Below are 27,614 nucleotides of genomic sequence, written 5' to 3' on the forward strand. Positions count from 1 at the left end.
ATACTATTTGAATATTATTTTTTTTTCAGATGTACTGAAGACTTTCATGCAGTTCTCTGTTGTGTTTGGTCTGTTTATTGTTGCGTTCACACTTGGCTTTTATGCTCTACTAATGAATCAAGTAAGAATAGTGTCCCGAATTCATGATCATATATCAATATTTATGATGTCATCAAAATGAATCCTTTATATATTAATAGAAAGATAAATGTTGAAAAATTGAATACTGTATATGAAAATACCCGATGTTGGACAATTACAAGCAAATACTGCAGTAACAAGGGGTTGGTGAGGTTTCAACCTGAACACTTTTTCACAGAGGCCTTTGACAACCCAGTTGTTTGAACAGATATTGTTCCCTTTTCTTGCAACACTTCTTGTGGCTACATGACTGACAAGGAAAATACCCATTGTTTTATTGACAATATCCCCCTGCAATGCCCCCTCCCCCCTAATTTCCAAATTCCTGATGTGCCCCTGTGACTAATTTGCCATATTCCTCAAATGTTCTAATCAAATTCTTGAGAATTCTTTACAACATTATGACCAGCTGGTTAAAAAATTGTCTCCACATTTTCAAATGTGAGGCAACCCCTAAAGCTCTGTCTACACTATCAAACTAGTTTGACAAAAAAATGTGTGATGTGCCCAAATATGGTAGTGCTATAGCCCAAATATGGTAGTAATATGACATCATCGTGTCCATATATGGGCACATCACATTTTTGTTGTCACATAAAGGAAAGTTTGATAGTGTAAACTAGTTCTTCCAATGTGCAAAATCAAATCCTTTATTATAACTTCCCAACTTAAACAGTTTTTTTAAACAGCATCCTGTAGTTCTTCCAATGTGCTCCACAAATTCTTATTCAGAGCTTCTAAAATAGTTATTAATGCTTATTTCTTATTCACCAGGAACCATTTAACACGTTTTGGTATTCATTGGTGAAGACGTTCGTGATGATGATTGGTGAATTTGAGTTTGACACCACGTTTCACAGTCAAAATTACCTTAATACCAACGATGGTGTCCAGTCACAAGATGAGTTTTTCCTTACTACTGTGTACTACAAACAGACAACATACGTCGTCTTCACAATATTTGCAGTCATCATGTCAATTATCCTTATGAATTTGCTCGTAAGTCACAATAAATTTTAAAAAAATTTAAAACAAGTCATATGGTGTACTGTTAATGATGGGAAGAGTTTTAGGGTGGTGTGTTTTTTCATTTAATCGTAGCTGCTCTGTGTATTGCTAAATGTTTTGTCACATAGAAAATGATATGGTCTGAAAGTCTCATTTTTAATGATCAGAAAGAATTTTGAATTGTTAGAAAGTTGGGTTTCTGGAAATTGTATTTCTTTCATTAAAGGTGTACTGTCCTCCTAAAAGTTTTTAACGTTAATCACTTCTGTAGAAAAAAAACCCGGAAAAAGTAATGTTTTCACTTATAAAATGTCAAAATAAATGGTTAAATTCTACCAAAAACATATTGGCTGGCAGGCAATTTGACTATTTTTTGCTTTAAATTACAGTTTTTCAGGTTAGTTATTATTTTTTTAAATCCAATTTTTGGTCAAATTGAATACCTATTATGTGACATTAAGATGGCATATTCAACAACAAAATTTTTTTCAGGGGGACAATATATCTTTAAAAAAAAATGATAAACAAGATTTCTAGAATTTAGAAGGTAATGCAATTTAAATTTCACTTTAGGTTGGTCTTGCTGTTGATGATATTAAAGAAGTTCAAAACCAAGCTAAACTTCAGAGGCTGGCTAAACAGGTGAGACTGAGTATACTCCCATGTGCGAATAAATCACACCCTCTAATTTAGGCTAAATTTGGATTAATGCTATCCACGTATAATGTTACCCCTGATTAGAAAATTTCCTATCTGGGTAACCTGGTGACTACAGTATTCATATAAAGTAGGCCTATATGTTTTAAGATGAAATAATTTATATATGATTGAGATGGGAAAACCACAGTTTTCAGTAACTACTGAATGGCATGTGATATGAAATTGACCAATGAAATAGCAAGGATACACTCAGATGCGTTATAAAAGTAAAGTCAACCATCACCAAGTGTTCCATACATGTATTTGACTCAAACCATGATTTCACTTGCATATTAATTGCTTAACTTGCATGTAATTTGTTTTTATTTCCAAAGGTTGATCTCGCTTTGGAGATTGAGGAAGCGCTACCGCTGGTCTTCTGGCGTAGGTTCTGTGTAAAGACTCGTAACCTTCGTCCAAATCAGCACGGCAGAACAATGATTAGTCGTCTGTTTTATGGTCTTCTTTCTTCCGAGACTTCCATGTTGCAGGAAGCAATTAGCTCAACTCTTGCATCAGAAAAGGTTAGTTTACTAAAGGTTAAAGGTTAGATTGCTAAAGGTTAAAGGCGAGTATACTGAAGGTTAACTAGAATAGTATACCAAAAATCAAATTGGTTTCCTAAAGATTGAAGATTAGTATAAAGGTCAAATGTTGGTTTCCTAAAGGTTCAAGATTAGTATACCAAAGGTCAAAGGTTAGTTTACTAAAGGTTAAAGGGTAGTTTAATAAACAGCACTTTGATTTGAACTATACAATATACCAATACAGTTTTTATATTTATTGCTGTTTATTTTTTTTAAAGTGTGCCCTCTATTTCTTTTCTAGACTATAATTGAAGAGGTTCGTGACTCGCAAGAAGGATTCAATGAGACGGTTGGTAATATGAAATACCGCATGAAACTGTTGAAATCGCAGAATGATCGTATTGAGGGTATGCTGACGGCGCTACTCAAAAAGGACGGAGTAGTATGGGACGAAGGAAACGACAATACAGATGAAGTCGGAGAATAAATTTTACATTTGTGTTTAAAATTGAAAAGTTGTTAACTTTTTTCTATATTTTGTTGTAAATTTTACAACCAGAAATGTATTTATAATTATTTATATACAGTTGGTGTAGTGTAGATGTTTGATTTTAATAGATGTTTGATTTAATAGATTTTGTATTAATAAACTAGGTAGAAAGAACAAAACAAAACGCAGACAAATTGAAAAAATTTTGCCCTAAGCGAAATCAAAACGAACAACTATATTTTAATGGAACTGTTTGTCTGAAATACGCTGTTATGCAAATGAGTAGTATGTTGACGTCGCCCGCCAGTTTCACATAGCCAAAATGTGAACACTCAGTTCTTGAGCTAAGTTTATTATTGGGATGACCTTGAAAAATCGGTACAGTAGAACACCTACCATTTAAAGTTTTACAATGTCAAAGTAAATACTTTAAGAAATCTGGAAAGCGGCTTCATTTTTAATTTTAAAAAATTAAATTTGGGAAGTGCAAATTCTTGGCTTTAATTTTGAATTATGATTTTTTTTTTCCCTTGATCAAATTAAAAGTTTATATAGCATATTTATTATTTATGTAATATTGATATTAAAAGGTCACCAATTCTATGGTAAAATGTAGATTTAATCACTTCAATATCAAATTTGAATAATTATAGTATGCTAAATATATGTACTATAAATATGGTACTGTTGTATAAATATTCATTATATATATAAAACATTTTTGTATTAATATGAAATTCATAATTGTTTTGGAATCCTTGGATATAGCACAAATACTAAGTAAGTTCTTTGCAACTCTAATTTCTGGACCATAATTTTTAAAAATTCCATCAAATTATTTTTTTTTAGTTACCATTATCATGTAGTGTAAGAGTACTACAGATTCTTCTTCCAATTAGAGACCATCCCTTAAACCATGTTTTTTATCTTAAGGTACAGTATGTCTACAAAAAAATATGTGACCATATATGGTCATATCACTACCATATTTGAGCATATCACTACCATATTTGGGCACATCACTACCATATGTAGGCAGCTCATACTTTTTTTGTCAGATAGTGTGTTGACAGAGCTTTAAGCAAATAATTTTCTAATTTAGGACCAACTGTTAATAATCTTTAAATCTAAGCAGCAGATAAGACAATTTTTTTAATGAATCTCCCGAAAAGTTTATAAAATACAAATTGCAATCTAATTTATTTGGGTATAATAACATGTTTAATAATTTATTTAATAATAATCAAGTACTCGATCAAATGATTATCACATTTTATTTAGAACATTTATTTTTATAACCTGATCGTACTATAGTTGAAAAATGTATAGAAAAATAGGTAGACTTTCAGTATTATTTTATCACAGCCATAGTGCACGGTCTTAAAATAATGTTATGCCTCTAAAGGCTTTTAAAAAAGTAGATTAAAATAAAAAGTTCACTTGTTTTTGGTAAATTATGTTACACACACCGGGGAGACATTTTTTTTCTTCTCGGAAATTCTCAGTGGATAAATTCAGGCAATTTTAAAACAATGTAATATATATATCTTTTTGTACATAATAAAAGTGATATTCCTTTTTATTGAATTACAGTTTTTTATCAGTTTCAAATCAGTTAAAAATTGATTAAATCATTAACATTAAAAACTAGAAAGCCACTCCGAGAGTGCATACCTCCTCCAACATAAGATTTCTCCAGACACACAATTTAAATAATCAAAAAATTACACAGCAATAAAGTGAGGGTACCAGCAGATTTTTACAATAACCTAGAAAATTGTAATCAACTCTGATCTTAATAAACATGACATTTTTTTCTTAAAAAATATATATTTTTTATGATTGTAAGTAGCATTTTTATGGTTGTAGTAGTTTGGTATTTTTTTTCTCATTAATTCATAAAAGTTTATGGACATTTTTAGTTGTGTGCAACGTGACTCTACAGCTCACTATGTTGGTCAGTCCGTCGGTCAGTTGGTCGGTAAACATTAACTAATCGTACTATAGTTGAAAAATGTATAGAAAAATGTGTAGTCTTTCAGTATTATTTTATAATAATGTTATGCCCCTAAAGGCTTTTAAAACAATGAAGTAGATTGAAAAGATCACTTGTTTTTGGTAAATTATGTTACACACCGGGAGACATTTTTTTCTTCTCGGAAATTCTAAGTAATTCTCAGTGGATACATTCAGGCAATTTTAAAACAATGTAATACTATATCTTTTTGTAAATAATAAAAGTGATATTCCCTTTTATTGAATTACATTTTTTCATCAGTTACAAATCAGTTAAAAATAGATAAAATCATCAACATTAATATGATATAGCCTATATTATATCTTTTTTACATAATAAAAGGGAAATTTCTTTTTATTGAATTACGGTTTTTCATCAGTTACAAATCAGTTGATTAAATCATTAACATTAAAAATGATATAGCCTATCACTTATAAAATGTGGCATATGAAGCATAACGAATGTTCGTACATGCCAATAAAGATCTTTTGGTTCGTAACGAACCTTTGGATATTTTTTAGTTACTGCATCTTTTAGACTATTCACAACCGGAGAGGTATCTTTCACTCCGCACTCGGAATAATATTTCATTATCTGAACCGATCCATCAAATACTCCCTTTCCGTATGCTTCCTGAACTTCCTCGCTCATCTCTTCCCACATTTTTTTTGATAACTTTGAAATACTTTCGTCTGTGAATATATTTGTGGCCGCTACAAAATTTCCTGGTTCGATTATACTAACGTGTACGCCCCATTCTTTCATTTCGTATCGTAGACACTGCGAGAATCCTTCAACTCCATATTTGGACACGACATATGGCGATCGACCGGCAGCACCCTGACGTGCTAGTCCGCTTGCGATGTTGATGACACGACCTGAATTTAAAAGATAATACATACATTTATTATATATTATTATTTTTTTTATTATTATTTTTTTTTTTTTCGCACTAGTTAACAAATTTATGTACATTTTAGCAGTGTCAATCCAACTTTTAAAGGAAAATCGTGATTTTTATTCACATTTTCTTTTAAATCTAAGAAATGTACAGTTTGGGTAAATATTTTAAACAATTATACCTCGTTAAAAAAAAAAAATTGTAGTACCGTGTATAAATAGTTCAGTGTTTAAACTTAAATAGGGTACGCACAGTTAAAGGGTTATTTGTATAGTTATATTACAGTATTTATATAACACACAATTAAAATAATAACAAAATTACACAGCAATAAGTGAGGGTACATACCAGCATATTTTTACAATAACCTAGAAAATTGTAATCAACTCTGATCTTAATAAACATGACATTTTTTTCTTAAAAAATATATATTTTTTATGATTGTTAATTAGCATTTTTATGATTAGTAGCATTTTTATGGTTGTAGTTTTTTTTTCATTAATTCATAAAAGTTTATGGACATTTTTAGTCGTATGCAACGCGACTCGGCTCATTATGTTGGTCAGTCAGTTGGTAAAACTAACTTGAGCACGCGACTGCAGCCATGTATATGGCCTTGTTATGATGCTGGTAAAAGCACCCTACTATTAGTTAGATGTTTGTCTAATTAGGCTATTGAAAAAAAATAGTAGTCAGCTTTTTTGTCTCCTCTTAATTTCTGGTAGAATACAATAATAATAGTTTATATAATTACATGCATGAGTGAATTTTGCATGCATGAGCGACTCTATTTTTATTTTAGATTTTGGCTCTGTAGTAGTTTTTAAGCAACTACATAAATTATTTGTGATTATTTCAGATCAGCTTTATTTCACAACTAATTCCTCTATATATTGAGTATTTGATTGAAATATATATTTATACTGGGTAACCTCTTCAGTCAAAGACGGGTCTCCCAGAGGGCCCAGTTGGTGATCAGTGGCTGTGATGTACTAATACACCGGGGTAACCCCCTACTCGTCTCGAAAGATGTACTAGGTTCTTTAAAGTGCACACGAGCTAGATGTGTACACTGGACCTACGGTTTATAGTCCTTATCCGAGAAGACTCGTTCTACCACCAGAACCATGGAGTGAGTGAGCCTCGAACCCATGCCGATGTTATGGCTACGTAATTACGGTTCCACTGTCTTAACCGCTCGGCCACTCACTCACTCAAGACTCATTTCTAAGACGTCTCTGCGATCTTGTTCAGAGTAATCGCTTATTCTATCCAGCAGTCGATCTTGAGTATGTAATTACAAAACTCTAAATGGAGTATCACTCGCTGTGTAGATAGAGGTTGAGGAGGGGAGAGCTAGTCAAACTCTAAATGGAGTATCACTCGCTGTGTAGATAGAGGTTGAGGAGGGGAGAGCTAGTCAAACTCTAAATGGAGTATCACTCTGGCTGTGTAGATAGAGGTTGAGGAGGGGAGAGCTAGTCAAACTCTAAATGGAGTATCACTCGCTGTGTAGATAGAGGTTGAGGAGGGGAGAGCTAGTCAAACTTTAAATGGAGTATCACTCGCTGTGTAGATAGAGGTTGAGGAGGGGAGAGCTAGTCAAACTTAGATATCCTTTGGAAAAACTGTATGTAAATGAAAAACAACTAAGCATTATATTTATTATTATCCTTTTTATTGGGCCTCTTCTGTCTTCCATTTTAAATTGTAAATCTGTCTGGAAACATAAATTGCTCATTTTAAGGCAGGATAAAAAATTCACCTTTTAATAATTTTCTGGCATTTTATTTTTGCATATATAAATATATAAGCCAAATTATTCTACCTAACCTAAAATCCAAATCCAATTGAATGACTTTTATTTGATGCCATGCCAGTGACTCTGGCTGGGGCCTTTAAAGCACTGGGGCCCCTGGGTTTAGCCAGTGAGCGCTCGTAGCCATTACGCCACAACTTTTATATTTTACATTACATCAGACTCCCCACGCTCAAAACGCAACAACATATGGTACATTACAGATAATACTTTGCTAAACTGTGTGTAAATATTGTCAAAATTAGATATCAAGTAGGCTACACTTAGATAATATATAGATAGCTCCGACCTTTAACTTTTCTTATCAAAGGTAAGAATGCCTTTGTTATTCGAATCGTTCCAAACAGGTTGACTTCAGACACAAATTTGTACGTATCCATTGTGTTCCATTCCACGTGACCAAATGTGGACGTGCCCGCATTGTTCACCACCGCCCATAAACCTTAAATAAAAAAATCTTATCTGTAGATTATTATAAATAAAGTATTGTATTGTATCATAGTATAAATACCAAAAACTAAAAAAAAAAATAAATAATCTGATGAAACCATGATTTTATAGATTTTAATGACTAAAGCTGGGTAACTATTTCTATCATAAAAATGGTATATTTTTTAATATATTTATATAAACACATCAGGGAACATTAATTCTAAACCGCCCGGTGATATACTGAAATTTAATTAAATGATTTCAAAAGATAAAGATGAGGAAATCTGTGAGAATGAGAAAAAGTCGCCCCAACCGAGACTCCAACCCGGCCCCCTTCTGCTTGATATGCGGATTTCCAACCATTAGACCATTGGGGCTTTCAGGGTACAGTATTGTTCAAACTCGACTTTTCACCAATCTGGTAAATTTAAGTATTTATTTCATGAAGCTTGCTCTGTTTAACTGGCTTTACTACTGTGGTTTAAAATCCACTGGTTTTATATATTATAATAAAAAATAGAAATTTTAAACCTGGACTTTATCATTTTAAAAATGGGAGGTGCTTATAATTTGTATGAAAAAAATTGATATGTAATCAAAATTTCATTTTATGAAGATATAACAATTACTTTCCTTGTTTTTAGAAATTTTGACAAAATGAAGTCAACTTTTTTTTACAGGTAGGCCTAATATATAAACAAATTACAAAAAGCAGACATACATCTGAAAATAATTATCAAAACATAAAAAAAATTAGAAAAATTCACAGCAAAATTAAAAATTACTTAATTACATACCATTTAAGTTCTTTACGTTGAGATTTGAATTTATAAGTTGAAAAGCTTCACTGACTTGTTTGTCATTTGTGACATCAAGTTGTAAAATCGTTAAATTTGACGAGGTTGCTTTTTCTAATTCTTTTGCATTTTCGCCATCTTGAAATAAACATCCTTATAGAAGAAAAGATATACAATTACGTTTTTATTAAAATAAATAGATAAGTAGAACTTTATATATTTTCTATATAAAGTTGTGGTCGACCCATGAAATCGATCGCGTTAAGCAACTTTCGGTATAATTTACCGCGCCGCGATGCGGCGATAAACAATTGATCATTCACATCGATTTATATACCGCGTACTAAACTGGGGTAGAAGGCTAGGATTTCTCACCATTGCATAGATAGAGCATATTGAGATAAAGAGGGATGTTTTTGTTTTTTTTGGTAAGTACGTTCTTTGGCTAGGCTCTCCATAATAGATACTAGGAAAACTTCATTTTATTCGCCACCAAAATAACACTAACATTAACCCTAAGCCTGTGATCGACGAAGACTGGGCGCGTAGGCCTGATAAACATACAAGTACTCCGTACTGAGCAGCAAAAGTCTATTTACCTGCGTATACCAGGTAGCCTAAACGATCGAGAGCTTTGGAAAGTTGGTAACCAAATCCTGTATCACAACCCGTGATTAAAACTGCCTTTCCTTTAGGGTCGACATCAACACGTTTGATTAATGATGCGATTCCAAATACAGCTATTAATGATGTAAAACCCAATACAATTTCCACAAACATTATTATAGGCCTATCTTGCAGACGATCCGATGTGGTGGATGGTGAAGCGAAATCCAGGGGCCAAATATCTGACATGACACATCATTGATTGGTCACATTTTGAATGACGTAACAAATGTTACGGTCCGTTAAATTCAAGTTCTTGCATATCCGTGCAAATGATTTGAATGGGAAAAAATCACGTTTTATGAGCATATTATACGACCTCTTGTGTTTATTGTTCTTTAAAAAGGCAAGATTAAACGGCGAGATTAACATTTTTAATTTCTAAAAATGACTGAGTACGATCGAATTGTTGATGGTATACGATATCCATGGGCAACAAAAGATGAAATTCTTGAGGCGATGAAAACATTTGAAGTTCGAGAAGATGACGTGTGGCTCATAACATATCGAAAATCAGGTAAAAATATATATTACTAATGAAATGGTTAATTCATCTTATTCGCGAAAAATTAATTACATATAAAATGAAATAATGTTCTTCTTTTCCTACAAAAAGTTAATAATAACCACAATTTGTCATCAAGGGCATCGCATATTCATATGTTTCTTTGACTAAGTAGTTGGTTAATTAAAATAAAATGTTGGGTTAAATTTAAACGTCTAATCCATCCCTTTTTATTTTTATTGTTATTTATTTCAACTTTATTTAGAGAAGGTAACTCTTCCATCTAAACACACAGGCCAGCTGATATCCGGGGGGCCCTCTTCAAAATTAAAATAATCGCAATTGTTTCCTTGTCAAAATAAATGAACAATACTTTCTAAAACGTTCAGAATCTGATGAAGCGGGGAAGTCTTTTTGTGTAATATCATTTGAATTTTCAAAAGGAATCATTTCCAACCCAAATTGTTGGTTGATTGTTACTTTTAGCAATTTCAACAAAACGCTTTTATTGTATCCAATGATAAAAGACAGTCGAGAATAGAATACTAACAGAGGGGTTAAAGCATCTCAACTGAATATAACGTTTCACGGTCTGTGATATTGAATAATTAGAAAAAAAAACGATGGTAAATTCGACATTTTTGTGCCATGCTTAAGTTGAGAAAATTCCAGTACAGTATAGTACAGCATGCAAACACGGTTGTGACTAAAGCTCTGTCTACACTATCAAACTAGTTTGACAAAAACAAAGTGTTATGTGATATTCCTAAATATTATGATAGTGATATGACATCATCACGTCCATATATGGGCACATAACATTGTTCTGTCACATAAAGTTTGATAGTGTAGACAAAGCTTTATTCATTGTGCCACATGTATGTAGGCCTATTTGACGTATATTCACAATCTTTACTTCTTTTTTTTATTGAAATACATTCGATGTAGGCAATACATGGGTACAAGAAATTATCACCGTCCTTTTTTGTGGTTGTGATTTCACAAAGAGAGGTGAAATGGATCCCAAGAAACGTGTCAGTTTTGTAGATTTATTGAAACCCGGTATGACGGAATTTGTGCATGTAACGGCAGCTAAAAAACCATCGCCGAGGATCATGACGACGCATCTGCAAAGCCGTCACATGCCACGAGAAATCATCACAAAGAAGCCAAAGGTAGAACGCATCTTGCCTGTAATGTTAGACTTAGCTTGTACTTTACTAAACACAGTATTTGGGTCAAAACTATTCGAACGCTCAGCAGATTGAATATGCGCAGTAGGCCTACAATAATGATTGTTTGATTGATTAAGATGAGATGGATTATTTAGATAATGACAGAAATGCACTGTAGGGTTCTTCAGGCTTATTATCTTAAGCTCTGTTTACACTATCAAACTTCATGAGACTAAAAAATGTAATTTTGATCACTGTGAAACCTTGTTTTTACAGATCGTCTATGTTGCAAGAAATCCCAAAGATATCGCAGTATCTCTTTACTATTTTCACAAATCCAATAAGTTGTTAAAAACATTTGAATTATGGGAGGAATACTTTCAGGCTTTCTATGACGGTGATCGTAAGTAGTAAATCTGAGTTAAAGATCAAACTTTTATTTGAAATTAATATCGCTAATAATCAATTTAGTTGTAGGATTTCTATGACGGTTATCGTAAGTATAGTAAATCTGTCCGAGTTAATATAAATCCTCATAAAATTTCATTTTATTTGAAATTAATACTACAATATTAATAATCTAATTTCAGTTGTAGGTGGTTCGTGGTTTGAAATGAACTTATACTGGTGGAATAGAAGAAATGATGATAATGTATTGTTTCTTAAATACGAAGATATGAAGGAGGTAGCGAGATTTAATTTTTATAGAAAGTTATTAGAAATTATTTTTATAGAAAATAAAAAAACAAAAATTATGTTACTTTTCTACATTGTATGGTCAGCAAAGATCCTCTTTTTAGCGTCGCTATTATAAGTGTTGGTATTACAGGGTGGTGGTCATAAGTTCCATGCACACCACAAATGAATATTTACGCGCGCGTACAAATTCAAATGTTAGTAACAGCTTTGGTACGCGCACCCTTTACATCAAATTTGTGTCTTTTAATTGTGATGTAACCAGCATAGAGTTTCCAACAAGCAGTGCCTTTATGGATTGTTGTATATGTTACAGACATTCAATATTTTTGATGCAGATTAAAATAGGATTTTCTTTCAATCTCATGTGAATATATATGTCTATATTTTACTTCTGTTTTTCTATTCTTACTATTGTCAGGATCTTGCTTCAGCCATTGTTAAGATATCAGAGTTCCTTGGTTGGCCAGTACCTGAAGGAAAACTAGAAGACGTTGTTAAGCACTGTTCATTCGGTCAAATGAAAACAAATCCGATACTATACTGGCATACGGAAAGTGCAATCTTGGATGATTCAAAATCTCCCTTTATGAGGAAAGGTAATTATTGTGTACTAGATAAAGATAATAACGATATAATTGAAATATTATTGAAAATATTATATGTATCAATAACTTAAGCCTTAGAATTAAAATTTGCTTCATAGGTTTGGTTGGAGACTGGAAGAATTATTTTACTGTGCGCCAAAATGAAGCGTTTGACAAACTTTACGAAAAGAAAATGAAAGGCTCAGGCCTAGAATTCAGATACGAATTATGAATGTTTAAAAAAGATAGCTGTGAAGAAATCAATGTATCATTATCACTAATAAAAGAGATAAAAAAACTATTTCGAAATCCACCTATTTTTTCTTGCGCGTCGTGTTCATATTTCTATAGAACTTTTCAGGTTTCTTATCGAAATAAAAAATATGATTTAGAAGGTTAGGCTCTGTTTATTTAAGGGTTAGGTTAATGAAGAGTTTAGGTTTAGTGGATAGGCCTAAGTTAGTCATAGGCCCGATTGTCCGTAGTCCCGATCGTCTGAATCTGATAACCGTACATTATTATCAGGGCCTATAATAATTAATAGCACATACGTCATACATAAAATTTCCAATAACAAAACTACTGTAAATGAAGGTTAGACAATAATTAATAGAATTGTGACTGGTTTATGTTTTAATAATCACAGAGTTTTTTTTATAGTAAATAATAAAATTTACTGTCCCCGATGACAATAATTTTTAATCAGACAACGAATTTCACTCGGTATAGTAGACGAGTAGAGAACACGAGTAAGTCTTTAACGTCTTTTAAATAAATTAAACTAAATAGTAGTAGTAGCATAGACCTATAAATCTATATGTCCATGGTAGTAGTAAGTACGGTATCCAATATGAGTGAATACGACCGTAGTGTTGATGGTATACGATATCCATGGGCAACAACAGATGAAATTCTAGAGGCGATGAAAACGTTTGAAGTCCGAGAAGATGACGTTTGGCTCATAAGTTATCGAAAATCTGGTAAGAACGACAATTGTTTATTGAAAAATCTATAACCATTGGCTTAAGCTAAAGGTTTTATACTTGTGATTTGTTTATTGAACAAATCTCTACCCATTGGCTTACAGGTTCTACTTGTGATAGGTAGGCCTGTTGCCTCCCTCTTCTCATGCCAACATAAAGCCCGCAACCATAGCCATTACCCAAGACGTTTCTTCCATATCCTACAATACAGTACGCTACTCCCCCTTTATATTCAAATACAGTAATTCATAAACTCTCGTATATATTTACATCCAAAACCAATGATTCTGGCTGTGCTGCCAATAATATTATAATTATAATATACGGGGACCCAAAGAGGACAGCCTCAACTGACGATTTGCCTGTGTTAAATACGTGTGTCAAATTCAGAAACGGCACTTCATCTTTAAAGCTCTGTCTTCACTATCAAACATTATGTGACAACAACATGTCATGTGCCCATATATGGACATGATGATGTCATATCACTGCCATATTTGGGCATGTCACTACCATATTGGGCACATCACACATATTTGTCAAACTAGTTTGAGTGTAGACAGAGCTTTAGACATACAAATACAGTTATTAAGTGATGTTTGTATTGACCCGTCCCCTCTTATGGAGAAAGCTATGGTGTGTACAATCATCACTTACGAATGACTGAATGTGTTCAATATTAAGCTGTTCATATTCTAATTCTTACTTTCTGTATTATATTCAACCTTTGATGTAGGTACTACATGGGCAACAGAAATTATCACCGTCCTCTCGTGTGGCTGTGATTTCACAAAAAGAGATGAAACGAATCCTTTAGAACATACCTGTTTTCTAGATTTATTGAAACCAAATATGACGGAATTTGCACATGTAACGGCAACTAAAAAACCATCGCCGAGGATCATAATGGGGACTCATTTTCAGAGCCGCCACATGCCAAGGGAACTCATCACAAAGAAGCCAAAGGTATTACAGGCATATAGCAATTTAGGCCTAATGCAATATTAATGTATGGGCCTAGATGTACTTTACAAAACACAGTTGTCCAGCCAAACCGTTAACTTATTCAACCTTGTTTTTACTAGATTGTGTATGTTGCCAGAAATCCTAAAGATGTCGCCGTATCTCTTTACTATTTTCACAAATCCAATAAATTGCTAAAAACATTTAAAACATGGAATGAATGTTTCCAGGCTTTCTATGACGGTGATCGTAAGTATTAAAAAAAGTATTTACAATAATGAGATAATATTCTTATACCTTATAACTTATGAAAATAATATCATTAATAATCTATTTAGTTGTAGGTGGTTCGTGGTTTGATATGAACTTATACTGGTGGAATAGAAGAAATGATGATAATGTATTGTTTGTAAAATACGAAGATATGAAGGAGGTTAGTGAGAGATTCAATTGTATAGCCAGATATGTCTTTGTCCAAAATGAATAAACAAAACAGTTTTAACTTTTCTACTGTAACATTTTGTAACTTTACTTCTTTATTTTTAGGATCTTCCTTCGGCCATTGTTAAGATATCAGAGTTTCTTGGTTGGCCAGTCCCTGAAGGAAAGCTGGAAGAGGTTGTTAAACACTGCTCATTTGGTAGTATGAAGAACAATAAAAAACAACACTGGTATACAGAAAGTGGCCTTTTTGATAGTTCAATGTCTCCTTTTATGAGGAAAGGTAATTGATTGTATCAGTACTATAAAGATAATATAAAGATTAGGGAAAAACTCTTAAATTTTAAAATACCACGTTGAAAATTCTTAAATATTTTTATTGACTTTGTGAAAAAACTCACTTGAGTTGTGAATGATGGAGACACATCATCTTTTTGCCTACGTATTTATAATTTTATTGTCTGTATAGGTTTGGTTGGAGACTGGAAGAATTATTTTACTGTGAGCCAAAATGAAGCGTTTGACAAGCTTTACGAAGAGAAAATGAAAGGCTCAGGCCTAAAATTCAGATACAAATTATGAATGTTTAAAAAACATAACTGTGACGAATCAATAATATAAACTGCTGAACATTATAAATGATATTATGCCTCCGACATAAATAATAGTATGTAAGTAATAATGTATCTTTAGGCCTAGAACTTTCAGGTTGCTAACCGAATAACAAATATCATTTAGAAGGTTAGGCTCGAATTATTTAGTGGTTAGATTGATTTAAAGGCCAGGTGCGGGCAAAAAATTTATATTGATCATACATTCCAATAATTATCGATCTATAGTTTCTCCTATGTTTCATAATTTTTTAGATTTTATTTGTGTTACACGAGCTTGTTGAAAATAAGCATTTTCATATCAGTGGGGGGATAGTTCAAATTACACAGTAAAATCTCTATTCTTTTGTACACACATTTTGTAAATAGAGAGGCATTTTAAAAAGCTATGAAAAATAAATGGTGTGGTAAACAAGAAGAAGAAAAAGATAAGGAGTTGTGAACATATGGTAGCCAATCGTCGGTATTGACCAAAGTTTACAATGAAATTGCCCTATGTTTTAACAATCATAGTGGTAAATATTCGGCAATTCATTTGCAACTCTTAGAAATGTACAGACACGTAGGCCCTATCGCTCGACGTACGCTCATACAGGGAAGAAGGTATGAGTTATTCACGATCGAGTTTACGAATTTTTAAAATTTACGAATAACCTTTGTACTGTGGGACACGTATTTGGAGGATTTTCAGAGATGAGGTGAGGGTGTTGGGCATATCGGGGATGGGGGTTCGCAGTCGGTTATGAGGGGTTCGCCCGAACCAGGCTACGGGCCCGATACTCAGACATCGAATTTTCATTCGGTATAATACACCGAATGAAAATTCGATGTTTGAGTATCAGGCCCGTAGCCTGGTTCAGGCGAACCCGAATGAAAATGTGATGTCTGATTAAAAATTATGGAAATCTTGGAGAGTACATTTTATTTTCATCTGAAAAATAAATACGTATGTCTGGTCCCTGGATGTAACATTGGTTGATACGATTCGTACAAAGTACACCGCCAGACAACAGCGTACCTATTGTTTAGATCACTGATACTACCATTGTAGGTCTAATCAATGATGACAGTGATGAGTCTAATTATCGCAACCAAGTTAAACGAGTTGTAGACTGGTGTAACGAAAACAATCTGTTCTTGAATGTATCTAAGACCAAAGAAATGGTTGTTGACTTCCGTAAATCACTTAATGTCAAATATCCAATATTTATTAATGGTATATCAGTTGAGTTTGTAGAAGAATTTAAATTCTTGGGTATTTATATTTCAAATGATCTGAAGTGGCATATTAACACACGTAACATTATTAGAAAGGCCCAAAGAAGAATCTACTTCCTACGTAGACTTAAATCATTTGGTATAAACTCTGAAATAATGTCGTCCTTCTATAGGTCAGTTATAGAGAGTGTAATAACGTATTCTTTAACGGTATGGTTCGGTAGCGCTACCGAAAATGAAAAGCGTGACCTAAATAGAATAGTCAAGACCGCATCGCGTATAATTGGATCTACACAACTGCCTTTGGAGAACATATTTTCGGATCGTCTTCTGAAAAAGGCAGTGGCTATCAAAGATGATCATTTTCATCCGGCCTCTAGTATGTTCCAGTTGATGCGCAGTGGTCGGCGATTTCGTTCTATTAAGGCCAATAAGGCACGATTTACAAATAGTTTCTTTCCAGGATCTATTAGAGCCTTAAATATGATGTAGACTTTTTTTTTTTTTTTTTTTTTTTTTTTTTTTTTTGAGTTCGTGTTGTGTCCGTTGGATATTGTGCTCCGCCAACAGAGCAAACAGAATTTCTATGTTTTTCCTAAAACAAATGATAATAAATGATACTTGATACTTGATACTTGATACTTGATACTGACAGTCAGCATGTATAATATAAAGTAGCCTATATAGCCTTCCGAGGTACATCAAAAAATGGAATGCTGCGGTTATCTACAGTATTTATGTGTGGTTATGAAGTATATTGTATCATCATCATAGAGGATTATAGTGAATATTAATATATTACACTATATCTAAAATCTACAGTAGTTTACATTATAGCATTCGATTTTTTTTTCTAGGCCACCAGCGTTTGATACGCATTGAATTTGCCTTCTCACGCGAAGTGCATTTCGGGGTTTGCCCAATCCGTAGGCCTACGTTCGTCGCATTGGAATTGAAAACGCAAAACAAAATATCGAGTGAATGATCAAACAATCGGCGCATCTAACATACGGCAACAAAATGTTATCGTCTTTTAAAGGGGGTCTCGAGTGGGAGGGGAAGGAGTCTACTGTAAACTTCAGGGGATTTACTGTAATCTTCAGGGGTAACGGACATGCGCGGTAGGATAGATTTAGACAGGATTAGCGATCCGGTGGGTACAAGCTGTGCACATCCATCGTTGCTGAGTAGCGGCTGTCTAGATTGTCAGTTATCCGTTTCTTCCAGGTACGTTACGGTAATACTATATCGTAGATTAAGATGATTAATTAATAGTATTAGTTGTATTATAACGAACTTGTTATTTTTGCCTGTATATAAAATTTATGTAGTTATAATAACAATAGTAACAATAGAAGGCACCGGCAACTCAGAGCCATATGTTGAAAGAGTTGCGACATTTTAGAAAATCACGTGGGGGTGCACACCGCCCATTTTTGTGTTCAAAAATAGAAAAATGTATAACCTTCAGAAAGGTTTTAACTATCGAATTTAATATCAAAACAATCAATTTATTTAAAGTTTTTTGTGAAGATAACGAAATTAGAAAGAGAATATGATTTTAAACAACATCTTCGTGAGGTTAATTTCCCGATTGATCGTAATATGAAAACGGTACTGGGTATGGTCTACTAGTTTTTCTGCTCCCAACCAGTACATCCATAGAAGCTTTGATGAAGTAAGCCTCCCTGGTGGTAACCATAGAACGGTTCCGAGATAACGACTATACTTCGGCTTTAGTCGACAGAAGATTGAAAAAATTGTTAGAGATAGAGTATACCATGTTTGATTATGTGTAGATGTGTGATTTGTTCTTTTATTCAAATGATGTTATTTATTTAATAAACTTTTTTATACCAATTAATTAAAATTATCGTAGATTGTATATTATGCGATAAATATTATTTAATAAGTTTTTGATATATTATTATTGGTATTATTATTATTATATTAAAAAAGATATTTGTTAGTATAAATTAAAAAATATAGATATAAGGAAGAAAAGCAAAGAGATTATGGAGCGGCTGTACCAGAATATACAACATTAAATATTGTAAAGTTATAATACTAAAAAAAATTTAGGCGATCTTGTCAAAGGTCAAGCGCCTTCAGCCTGCCACGTTTCGATATTCAATATTGAACTTCACCTTGAATAGTAGGAAATATAATAAAACAATGTTTTGTTTATAACATTCAATTATGTGTTGTACTACAGTTGTTGGATTACAGTGATTTTTAAAGATTACAATCGAATTATCAATAACCCATATGGACATTAGTAGTTAGTACGTCTGATTGTGTCTCAGTGATTGCGAACTACCACAGTAGCAGTAATATTAGGCATAATATCTTTTATAATTTATAAATGTAATGTGTTATTATAGATTATAGAAGTACGGTATCCAATATGAGTAAATACGACCGTAGTGTTGATGGTATACGATATCCATGGGCAACGAAAGATGAAATTCTGGAGGCGATGAAAACATTTGAAGTCCGAAAAGATGACGTTTGGCTCGTAACTTATCGAAAATCAGGTAAAACTGATAAATGATTAGATAGTCTATACCTATTGCCTTAAATAATCTAGGTACTGTAGGCTAGGCCTCTCTCATCTGTCAAGATAGCAATTAACATTACCTAAGAAGTTTTATTTGTTATTTATTTATTCAAATATCCACAAATCACAGAAAACAAGGCCATATACATGGCTGCAGTCGCGTGCTCAAGTAACGTACTGACCAATCGACCGACCGACCAACCGAGCGACTAAAAACTGAATTGCTGAACTTTCTAGCCTATACGATCCACCCCTTTTGTTCAAATACAAATGATGATTTACTTTCTATTCGTGTGTCAAATTCAGAGATAACGACACTCTTCTTTAGATATGAAATATTAGTTATGTTTGTATAGACTCGTATGTATACCACTTGCCGTAAACACTTAACCTTCACATTAAAAGAAATTTCCTATCTAAGTGAATACAATTTAAGGAAAATACTTTGACTGTCAAATACTTAACTAGAGGGTACTCCGAGAGTACAAACCTCCGCCTACTGTAAAATTTCCCTACATAAAATGTCCCCGGACAATATATATATATTTTTAAATTTTTTTAATTAGTTCTAAGTGTAAATAGGCTAACTGCACACTACAAAGTTGTGGATGAGAGTTTGGTGTAATGGTTATGTATCCAGGCTCTCACAGTTGAGATTGCTGGTGCAAGTCCCGCTGAGATTTTTTTTATTTTTTATTTTTTTGTGGACCTTGATCTTTGACCCTGACCCTTCAAAATTTAATCACACGTATATGATGAGTCATTGATCATTGTGGCTAGGTTTGGTGAGAATCGGATAAAAACTGTGGTCTCTAGGCAGTAAAATAGTTTTTTTTTAGTTGTGACCTTGACCTATAACCTTTTCACCTCAAAGTCGAACTCGTCCGAGATTTTGGGGCATAGATCATTGTGGCCAAATTTGGCCAGATTCGGATGAAAACTGTGGCCTCCAGGCTGTTCACAGACAGACAGACAGACACACAAACATACAGGGGTGAAAATATAACCTCCTTGGCGGAGGTAACAATATAAGGGAAACACCTCACTTAAGTGTGATTGGTAAATACACTGAATCCCGTCTAAGTCCTCTCTCTGAGGAAGCTAAGGATTGTGCAATACAAAGTGCTGAATGTGTTCAATATTAAGCTTAAGTTCATATTCCAATTCTTACTTTCTGCTTTATTCCATCTTTGGTGTAGGTAGTACCTGGGCAACAGCAATTATCACAGTCCTCTCTTGTGGCTGTGATTTTACGAAAAGAGATGAAACGAATCCCATGAAACATACCATGAGTCTTCTAGATGTATTTGGACCAAATATGGCGGAATTTAAACATGTAACGACAGCTAAAAAACCATCGCCGAGGATCATAATGGGGACCCATTTTCAGAGCCGCCACATGCCAAGGGAACTCATCACAAAGAAGCCAAAGGTATTACAGCCCTAATAGCAATTTAGGCCTAATGCATTATTAATGTATAGGCCTAGCTAGATGTACTTTACAAAACATAGTTGTCGAGCCACAGCCGGTAACTATTCGGTCTTTTTTTTACTAGATTGTGTATGTTGGTAGAAATCCCAAAGATGTGGCCGTATCTCTTTACTATTTTCACAAATCCAATAAATTGCTAAAAACATTTGAAACATGGAATGAATGTTTCCAGGCGTTCTATGACGGTGATCGTAAGTAGGTCTATTTAAACAAATATGTACAAGTATGATGGTTGAGATAAATATTCAGAGATATAATATTTATCTTTTAAATGTACAATTATAAATTATAATATCTGAGATAATATTCATAAATAGTATCATTAATAATCTAATTTTAGTTGTAGGTGGTTCGTGGTTTGATATGAACTTATACTGGTGGAATAGAAGAAATGATGATAATGTATTGTTTCTTAAATTCGAAGATATGAGCGAGGTAAGTGATAGATTCGGTAGTTATTAGACTCTATAGCTCACTATGTCGGTCGGTTGGTCGGTAAACACAAACTCAATTTGCGACTACAGCCATGTATATGGCCTTCATATTTATAGCCAGTTGTCTTTGTCCAAAATTGATATCCAAAACAGTTTTAACTTTACTTCTGTATAATTGAATAATTTTACTTTTTAATTTCAGGATCTTGGATCAGCCATTGTTAAAATATCAGAGTTTCTTGGTTGGCCAGTACCTGAAGGAAAATTGGAAGAAGTTGTTAAACTCTGCTCATTTGGTATTATGAAGAGCAATACAAAACAACACTGGTATACAGAAATTGGCGATAGTTTAGTGTCTTCATTTATGAGTAAAGGTAATTATTGTATACTATAAAGATACTATAGATAAAGGAAACACCACTAAAAAATACCACTTTGGAAATTCTTAAATATTATCATTGACTTAGGCTAATTGAACTACTTTGTGAAATAGCTAACTTATCTGTGACACAGTATACTTTTGCCTCCATACGTATTTATAGATTTATTTTCTTTAAAAGGTTTGGTTGTTGGAGAATGGAAGAAATACTTCACTGTGAGCCAAAATGAAGCGTTTGACAATCTTTACGAAGAGAAAATGAAAGGCTCGGGCCTAGAATTCAGATACGAATTATGAATGTTTAAAGAGAAAAACTACAATTTTGCAATAATTATTATATTTAAAATTAATATAAAATAAGTAGCAAAGTGCACATGTTAACTGTTATGACTCACTACTGTTTAACTACGTATGTTTTAGTACGTTAAGCCTACTGAATTTTCCTAACAATCAACTATGGCACCACATGACGTAAGTGCGCAGTAAGTAATTTGACCAATCACGACTACTCAATGGATCATCCGAACTCTCGTTTGTGATTGGTAAACTCACTTGCGTTGGCCGTATGGACAAGTTGTCAAACCAATGCAATCCAAAGCTTTGTCTACACTATCAAACTAGTTTAACAAAAAAGTGTGATGTGCCCAAATATGGTAGTGATATGGCATCATCATGTCCATATATGGGCACATCACGTCACATAAAGTTCGACACTAGCTTATTACTAGCGTTCGTAAATTTGGCAAGTTGGAAACCAATTTCTGCTCCTGTCTTTCTTTAGAGTCGACTGCACTAACATAAATCAATTACCAAATAAAAAAACAATGAATTATCTTATCCAATCACATCACTTTGTTATGGAATAAATGGCATAATAAAAGTTTACTTTACGGTAATATACATGATTATTATTTTTATAAGATACATTACCGCAGGATTCTCAATCGGTGAAAAAGAGTACGGTAAGTCTTAAGTCAACATTCATGATCTTTCTAATACAAACTTATCATACTATATATATATATATATAAATCAATGATGTTGCGTAGCACTGTGTAAATTATATATAAATCATACTGTAAATTATAGAAACAGTGCTCATATTCGGAACATGATCTCATAATCGCGTCGAGCATAGCTCATTGGCGAAAGAATGAGCTATGCTCGACGCGATTATGAGATCATGTTCCGAATATGAGCACTGTTTCTATAATTTACAGTATGATTATATATATATATATATATATATATATATATATATATATATATATATATATATATATATATATATATATATATATATATAAATCCAAAGGCAAATTACTGAAAAAAATGACAATGCTGTGGGTATCAGTGGCTGGATCTCAATGGAGATACAAAAATAAAAAGCGAAAAGCTAAATCAAAACGATAAAGTAAACAGCCAGAAAAGTTAGCAGAGCTTTCGGGCAACACTAGCCCTTCATCAGTGCCATCATATTATTTAAAGTACTGTACACGGATTATCTGTAGTTAACATCAAAAGATGTAAAATAACGTCATAAGATGCGGGTTAAAGTAGGTAGTAGCCTAGCCTAGTAGCGTCACCTTATAGGCATCAACGAAACATACGTTTGAGTATTGAACGCTCAAAGTCAAGGCGCTCCGCCGGGCGCTCCGCCAAGAAATGTTTATTTTGGTATGAACTAACACACAAATAACCAGATTTAGCTTAATTAATTAGCCTAATTATACATCAGAACTATTTTTACAATTCGTACATGTTGTAGGCCTAATTTTAATCTTTTATAGAATTATAGAAATTTAAAAAATGACCAAGTACGATCGTATTGTTGATGGTATACGATATCCATTGGCAATAAAGGATGAAATTCTTGAGGCGGTGAAAACGTTTGAAGTCCGAGAAGATGACGTATGGCTCATAACATATCGAAAATCAGGTAGGCCTATAAATAAATAACAAGAATAGTAATTAATCTATACAATTTGACTAAAGAGGTTTACATCCGGGGTTCTCCTCCTCCCCTTCCACAGTTTTGATTGGTGGTGGAGGAAGTTGTTATGTTACTGCTTAGTGGTTGGCCTACTATAAACGTTTCGTGCACACTGATTGCAGTTGCTCATATGTTTCAGTTTTTTATGAAACTTATTCTGGAGATGTTTGCAATCACATCCTTAGCTTGAAGTAACTATCTTTATAACTACAGTACATTCATGCCAGCCATTATTGTTATCTGTATGCCAAATTTAGAAATACGGGTGTTAATCTTCCTTTCTATTGCAACCGATGTAGGTACTACATGGGCACAAGAAATTCTTATTTTCCTCTCTTGTGGTTGTGATCTCGCCAAAAGAGATAAAATAGACATCACAGAGCGTATCAGTTTTCTAGATTTATTGAAACCCGGTATGACGGAATTTGCTCATGTAACGGCAGCTAAAAAACCATCGCCACGAATAATGGAAACCCATATGCAAAGCCGTCACATGCCAAGAGAAATCATCACAAAGAAGCCAAAGGTAGAGTTTTCCAGGCATTAGACACATGTCATTTAAATTGCAAAGACCGCCTTATAGACGCAAACACCTATGCGCATGCGCATAATGTTTGTCGTACGATTGTGATTAAGAACGATTATAGATACATAAAGATCAAACAGATGGACTTAATATAGTATTTATTTTTTTTTTTTAGTATTTTAAAATATATATTTTTTTTCAAACTTTTTCAGATTGTGTACGTTGCCAGAAACCCCAAAGACATCGCAGTCTCTTTCTATTACTTCCATAAATCCAATAAGTTGATAAAAACATTTGAAACATGGGATGAATATTTTCAGGCTTTCTATGACGGTGATCGTAAGTAGGCCTACTGTAATATAAGGTATAAGATCAATTATCATTACATTATTTTATTTGAAATGTTATTATTAATAATCTATTTAGTTGTAGGTGGTTCGTGGTTTGATATGAACTTATACTGGTGGAATAGAAGAAATGATGATAATGTATTGTTTCTTAAATACGAAGATATGAAGGAGGTATGTGACAATCCGATTATTACCGTATACCCTGTCTAAAATACTTATTTTTCCTCCTAATTATCGCACCGGTTAATGCATACAAATAATATTTACGTAATGTGCGTGCACAGATTGCGCGCGCGCTCGACAACTTCATTGTGAAGTTAATAGAGAACGCTAGTGCCGTTATAGGATCAATGTTTGAAATTTTCCAAAAATATTTTTACAATTTTTTTTCAATACTTTTCCAAAAACTCTGAAAAAAGTTGTCAAAAGTTGTACATTTAAAAATGTACAACGGATCAATATAATAAATTATTTTTACTCTAATTTTACTTTTTCATTTTTAGGATCTTGGATCTGTCATTGTTAAGATATCAGAGTTCATTGGTTGGCCAGTACCTGAAGGAAAACTGGAAGAGGTTGTTCAACACTGTTCATTCGGTAATATGAAGAACAATCCGAAAATCAACTATACTGAAAGCAAAATGATTGATATTTCAATATCTCCCTTTATGAGGAAGGGTAGGCTTAGTGATTGTTTATTATATAAATAGTTATATTAAATTATTTATTAAAAAGATTGTATTTCATCGTAATTTAATTTTCATAGGACTGGTTGGAGATTGGAAGAATTACTTCACTGTGAGCCAAAATGAAGCGTTTGACAAACTGTACGAAGAGAAAATGAAAGGCTCGGGTCTAACATTTAGATTTGAATAATGAATAAAAAGAAAACAAACAAAATTGATATATTATTATATGTAATAGTGGAAACTACCGTATGAACACTCTGCTGTAGGAACAAGGCAAGTGAGTTAACCAATCACAGGACAGTTCCGATCCATCGCGTCGTTATTGATTAAATTGCTTTAGCGCTTACGTCCTTGCATTGGATGGAAACCAAGCTTTAAGCTACGTTTTTAGCCCAAGAAGATTTGTGAGTGCGTAACATTAAGAATTTGCAAATACTCCTTTTTTCTTTATGCGGTTCGATATTGAAACTAATATAAATTGATTCAGAAATGAATATTAATAGCAAAATGGTTACTGGCAGGCCTACGGTTCAACCAATAACAAGGTTTACTGTACTTTACGGCTGGGATGCAGTAATATTTTTTGTTCTACTTCTGAAGTTATAGCGGCATGAAAAACGTCACGCATTCTTCCTTACACAAAGAGTAAAACATTGACCGGAAAATTGTACTGGACGGTTTTAAACTAATCCTACAGTACAGAAAACCCGCAGAAGGGAGAGTAAGGTTGGTGGTGGAAGAACAGCCGCCCTAATTTATTACAATCAGGGCCTATAATAATGAATATCAATAATTCATCCATGATATCACATTCGTCATGCAAGATGGTCGACAAAGTAGAGTAACAGTAAAAATTTCAAAATAAAATTTAGAATTTTGAGTAGATCCTTTCAATTACGTAAAATAAATAATAATGTATAGTAGGCCTAAATAATAACGTATTATTAGTAAAGTTAACCCTTACAACGAAAATATGGTGAATTTCACTCGGTGAATGGTCTTTCAAATGGAATAAAAATAATATCAAGTGACTTACTTCCACTATTAATCTTGCTATTATTTTAGCTTTCACACCAGTCACACCCAATTTCACTTATATTTCAAGTTTCCTGAACTTTCTGCATTCTCACTCCTGAGGACGATCAAATTATATTGATCGAAACGTCGAGAACAGTTCTTTTCAGAACTATAATGTAGGCCTTCGTAGTGTACCGCAAACTGTATGTCAAAATATCAACGTCTATGTATGTATACAGATCAGGCCCTGCAGAAGATGCAACATGGTGCAACAAGTTATTCTTATATTATCAGCCTAGTAGGCCTAGGTTTGCTCAATTTAGTCCACAATTATCTAATTTAAGTAAATAAAATAGAACATGGTGATTTTATAAACATAATGTTTTATCAACTTGCAGAAATACAACAAGAAAATAAAGAAATAACAAAACAAATGACGTAATGCCCATGACCAATCCATGGTCTATTTTTAGGATAACAAAAGAAATGCAATGTACGATCGATAGTTCAACACTATTTTTCGTCTCTTTATGAACGAATGTCTACTGTTGAAAATAATACAACATTACATTTTATTGAAAATTTTATTATGCATCAAAATGTCAATGAGTTTGTTAAGCCTTTTGAATGATACTTTACTAGTGTGTCAAAAATCGTACGATTGAAGCAGGGAGGTGTCAATTCCATGATTGAAACATCGTTATCATCATCGTCGTCGTCGTTGTCATCATCATCATCATCATTATAATAGCAAATTGTTCAGTTTGTTTGTTTATTGAGTTTCTTTGTTTGTTGAGTTTGTTTGCTTGTTTGTTTGTTTATTTGTTGTATTTGCTTGGTTGTTTGTTGAGTTTGCTTGGTTTTATTTATTTGTTTTTATTTTTTATTTATTCGACTTCTCACTAACTCAGTTAGTGAAGGATCTGGACCAACAGATGGTAAACACATCTAAAGGGTCTTTCACACTAATTGTTCCGGTCCTCCGGCGCCGGCAAATCCAATCGAACGTCAATGTTTTGTTTTTACGCGCATATCGATTGGCGCATAGCCGCGTAGAGCATCGTGAAAACGAAACATTGGCGTTCGATTCGCCGGACCGGAACCGTGTCGGAACAGGTGTGAAAGACCCTTAAAACGGTCCAGTCCCAATTTGCACAGTGGCTGTGTTTGTTTGTTGAGCTTGCTTGGTTGTTTGTTGAGTTTGCATGGTTGTTTGTTGAGTTTGCTTTGTTGTTTGTTGAGTTTGCTTGGTTGTTTGTTTGTTGAGTTTGATTGCTTGTTTGTTGAGTTTGCTTGGTTGTTTGTTGAATTTGCATGGTTGTTTGTTGAGTTTGCTTGGTTGTTTGTTTGTTGAGTTTGATTGCTTGTTTGTTGAGTTTGCTTGGTTGTTTGTTTATTGAGTTTGCTTGGTTGGTTGTTTGTTGAGTTTGCTTGGTTGTTTGTTGAGTTTGCTTGTTTGTTTGTTGAGTTGCTTGGTTGTTGGTTGAGTTTGCTTGGT

At 33.4% G+C, this 27,614-nt stretch overlaps 4 protein-coding genes across 10 annotated transcripts in view; 3 read left to right on the forward strand and 1 right to left on the reverse strand.

Moving 5' to 3' along the window:
• The window catches only part of LOC140055632 (transient receptor potential cation channel subfamily A member 1-like), a 29,471-nt gene extending 25,024 nt beyond the window's left edge, over positions 1-4,447 (forward strand). For both annotated transcript variants that reach the window (XM_072100974.1, XM_072100975.1), the window contains 5 exons: positions 30-121; positions 916-1,140; positions 1,723-1,791; positions 2,184-2,372; positions 2,677-4,447. In XM_072100974.1, the coding sequence (XP_071957075.1) occupies positions 30-121; positions 916-1,140; positions 1,723-1,791; positions 2,184-2,372; positions 2,677-2,862 (761 nt within the window). In that variant the 3' untranslated portion in view covers positions 2,863-4,447. The remainder of the gene's footprint in view (positions 1-29; positions 122-915; positions 1,141-1,722; positions 1,792-2,183; positions 2,373-2,676) is intronic.
• A 636-nt stretch (positions 4,448-5,083) lies between these two features.
• LOC140055633 (D-beta-hydroxybutyrate dehydrogenase, mitochondrial-like) lies at positions 5,084-9,685 on the reverse strand. Its single transcript, XM_072100976.1, has 4 exons — positions 9,431-9,685; positions 8,832-8,984; positions 7,892-8,044; positions 5,084-5,760 (listed from the first exon to the last, which is right to left on the reverse strand). Exons 1-4 carry the CDS (start codon positions 9,609-9,611, stop codon positions 5,291-5,293), a joined length of 957 nt encoding a protein of 318 aa, XP_071957077.1. The 5' UTR covers positions 9,612-9,685; the 3' UTR covers positions 5,084-5,290.
• On the forward strand, positions 9,180-26,130 carry LOC140055636 (sulfotransferase 1A3-like). Of its 6 annotated transcripts, none has more exons than XM_072100979.1 (7): positions 9,180-9,259; positions 9,844-10,014; positions 10,951-11,177; positions 11,454-11,580; positions 11,768-11,862; positions 12,295-12,472; positions 25,177-26,130. In XM_072100979.1, the coding sequence occupies exons 2-7, from the start codon at positions 9,885-9,887 to the stop codon at positions 25,284-25,286; spliced, it is 867 nt and encodes a 288-aa protein (XP_071957080.1). In that variant the 5' UTR covers positions 9,180-9,259; positions 9,844-9,884; the 3' UTR covers positions 25,287-26,130. The 6 variants fall into 6 exon arrangements, with proteins under 6 accessions (XP_071957080.1, XP_071957079.1, XP_071957084.1 ...); XM_072100978.1 differs by lacking the exon at positions 25,177-26,130 and adding an exon at positions 12,580-12,743; XM_072100983.1 differs by lacking the exon at positions 25,177-26,130 and adding an exon at positions 12,560-12,596.
• On the forward strand, positions 13,201-16,222 carry LOC140055065 (sulfotransferase 1A3-like). Its single transcript, XM_072100248.1, has 6 exons — positions 13,201-13,440; positions 14,180-14,409; positions 14,529-14,655; positions 14,745-14,839; positions 14,953-15,130; positions 15,317-16,222. The coding sequence occupies exons 1-6, from the start codon at positions 13,278-13,280 to the stop codon at positions 15,427-15,429; spliced, it is 906 nt and encodes a 301-aa protein (XP_071956349.1). The 5' UTR covers positions 13,201-13,277; the 3' UTR covers positions 15,430-16,222.
• Positions 26,131-27,614: the final 1,484 nt, after the last annotated feature.

Source organism: Antedon mediterranea, chromosome 7 (genome assembly GCF_964355755.1).
Source record: "Antedon mediterranea chromosome 7, ecAntMedi1.1, whole genome shotgun sequence".
Taxonomy (NCBI): domain Eukaryota; kingdom Metazoa; phylum Echinodermata; class Crinoidea; order Comatulida; family Antedonidae; genus Antedon; species Antedon mediterranea.

What these genes read in the sequence shown, in the direction of transcription:
- LOC140055636 (XM_072100978.1), top strand. Translation starts at nt 9,885, where the DNA reads ATGACTGAGTACGATCGAATTGTTGATGGTATACGATATCCATGGGCA. An exon ending in GGCTTTCTATGACGGTGATC is followed by an intron (nt 11,581 to 11,767) that starts GTAAGTAGTAAA and finishes ATCTAATTTCAG; the next exon opens with TTGTAGGTGGTTCGTGGTTT. An exon ending in ATCTCCCTTTATGAGGAAAG is followed by an intron (nt 12,473 to 12,579) that starts GTAATTATTGTG and finishes TTTGCTTCATAG; the next exon opens with GTTTGGTTGGAGACTGGAAG.
- LOC140055633 (XM_072100976.1), bottom strand. Translation starts at nt 9,611, where the DNA reads ATGTTTGTGGAAATTGTATTGGGTTTTACATCATTAATAGCTGTATTT. An exon ending in AGGCTACCTGGTATACGCAG is followed by an intron (nt 8,985 to 9,430) that starts GTAAATAGACTT and finishes TTCTTCTATAAG; the next exon opens with GATGTTTATTTCAAGATGGC. An exon ending in CAACGTAAAGAACTTAAATG is followed by an intron (nt 8,045 to 8,831) that starts GTATGTAATTAA and finishes TTTTTATTTAAG; the next exon opens with GTTTATGGGCGGTGGTGAAC.
- LOC140055065 (XM_072100248.1), top strand. Translation starts at nt 13,278, where the DNA reads ATGTCCATGGTAGTAGTAAGTACGGTATCCAATATGAGTGAATACGAC. An exon ending in CATAAGTTATCGAAAATCTG is followed by an intron (nt 13,441 to 14,179) that starts GTAAGAACGACA and finishes CCTTTGATGTAG; the next exon opens with GTACTACATGGGCAACAGAA. An exon ending in GGCTTTCTATGACGGTGATC is followed by an intron (nt 14,656 to 14,744) that starts GTAAGTATTAAA and finishes TAATCTATTTAG; the next exon opens with TTGTAGGTGGTTCGTGGTTT.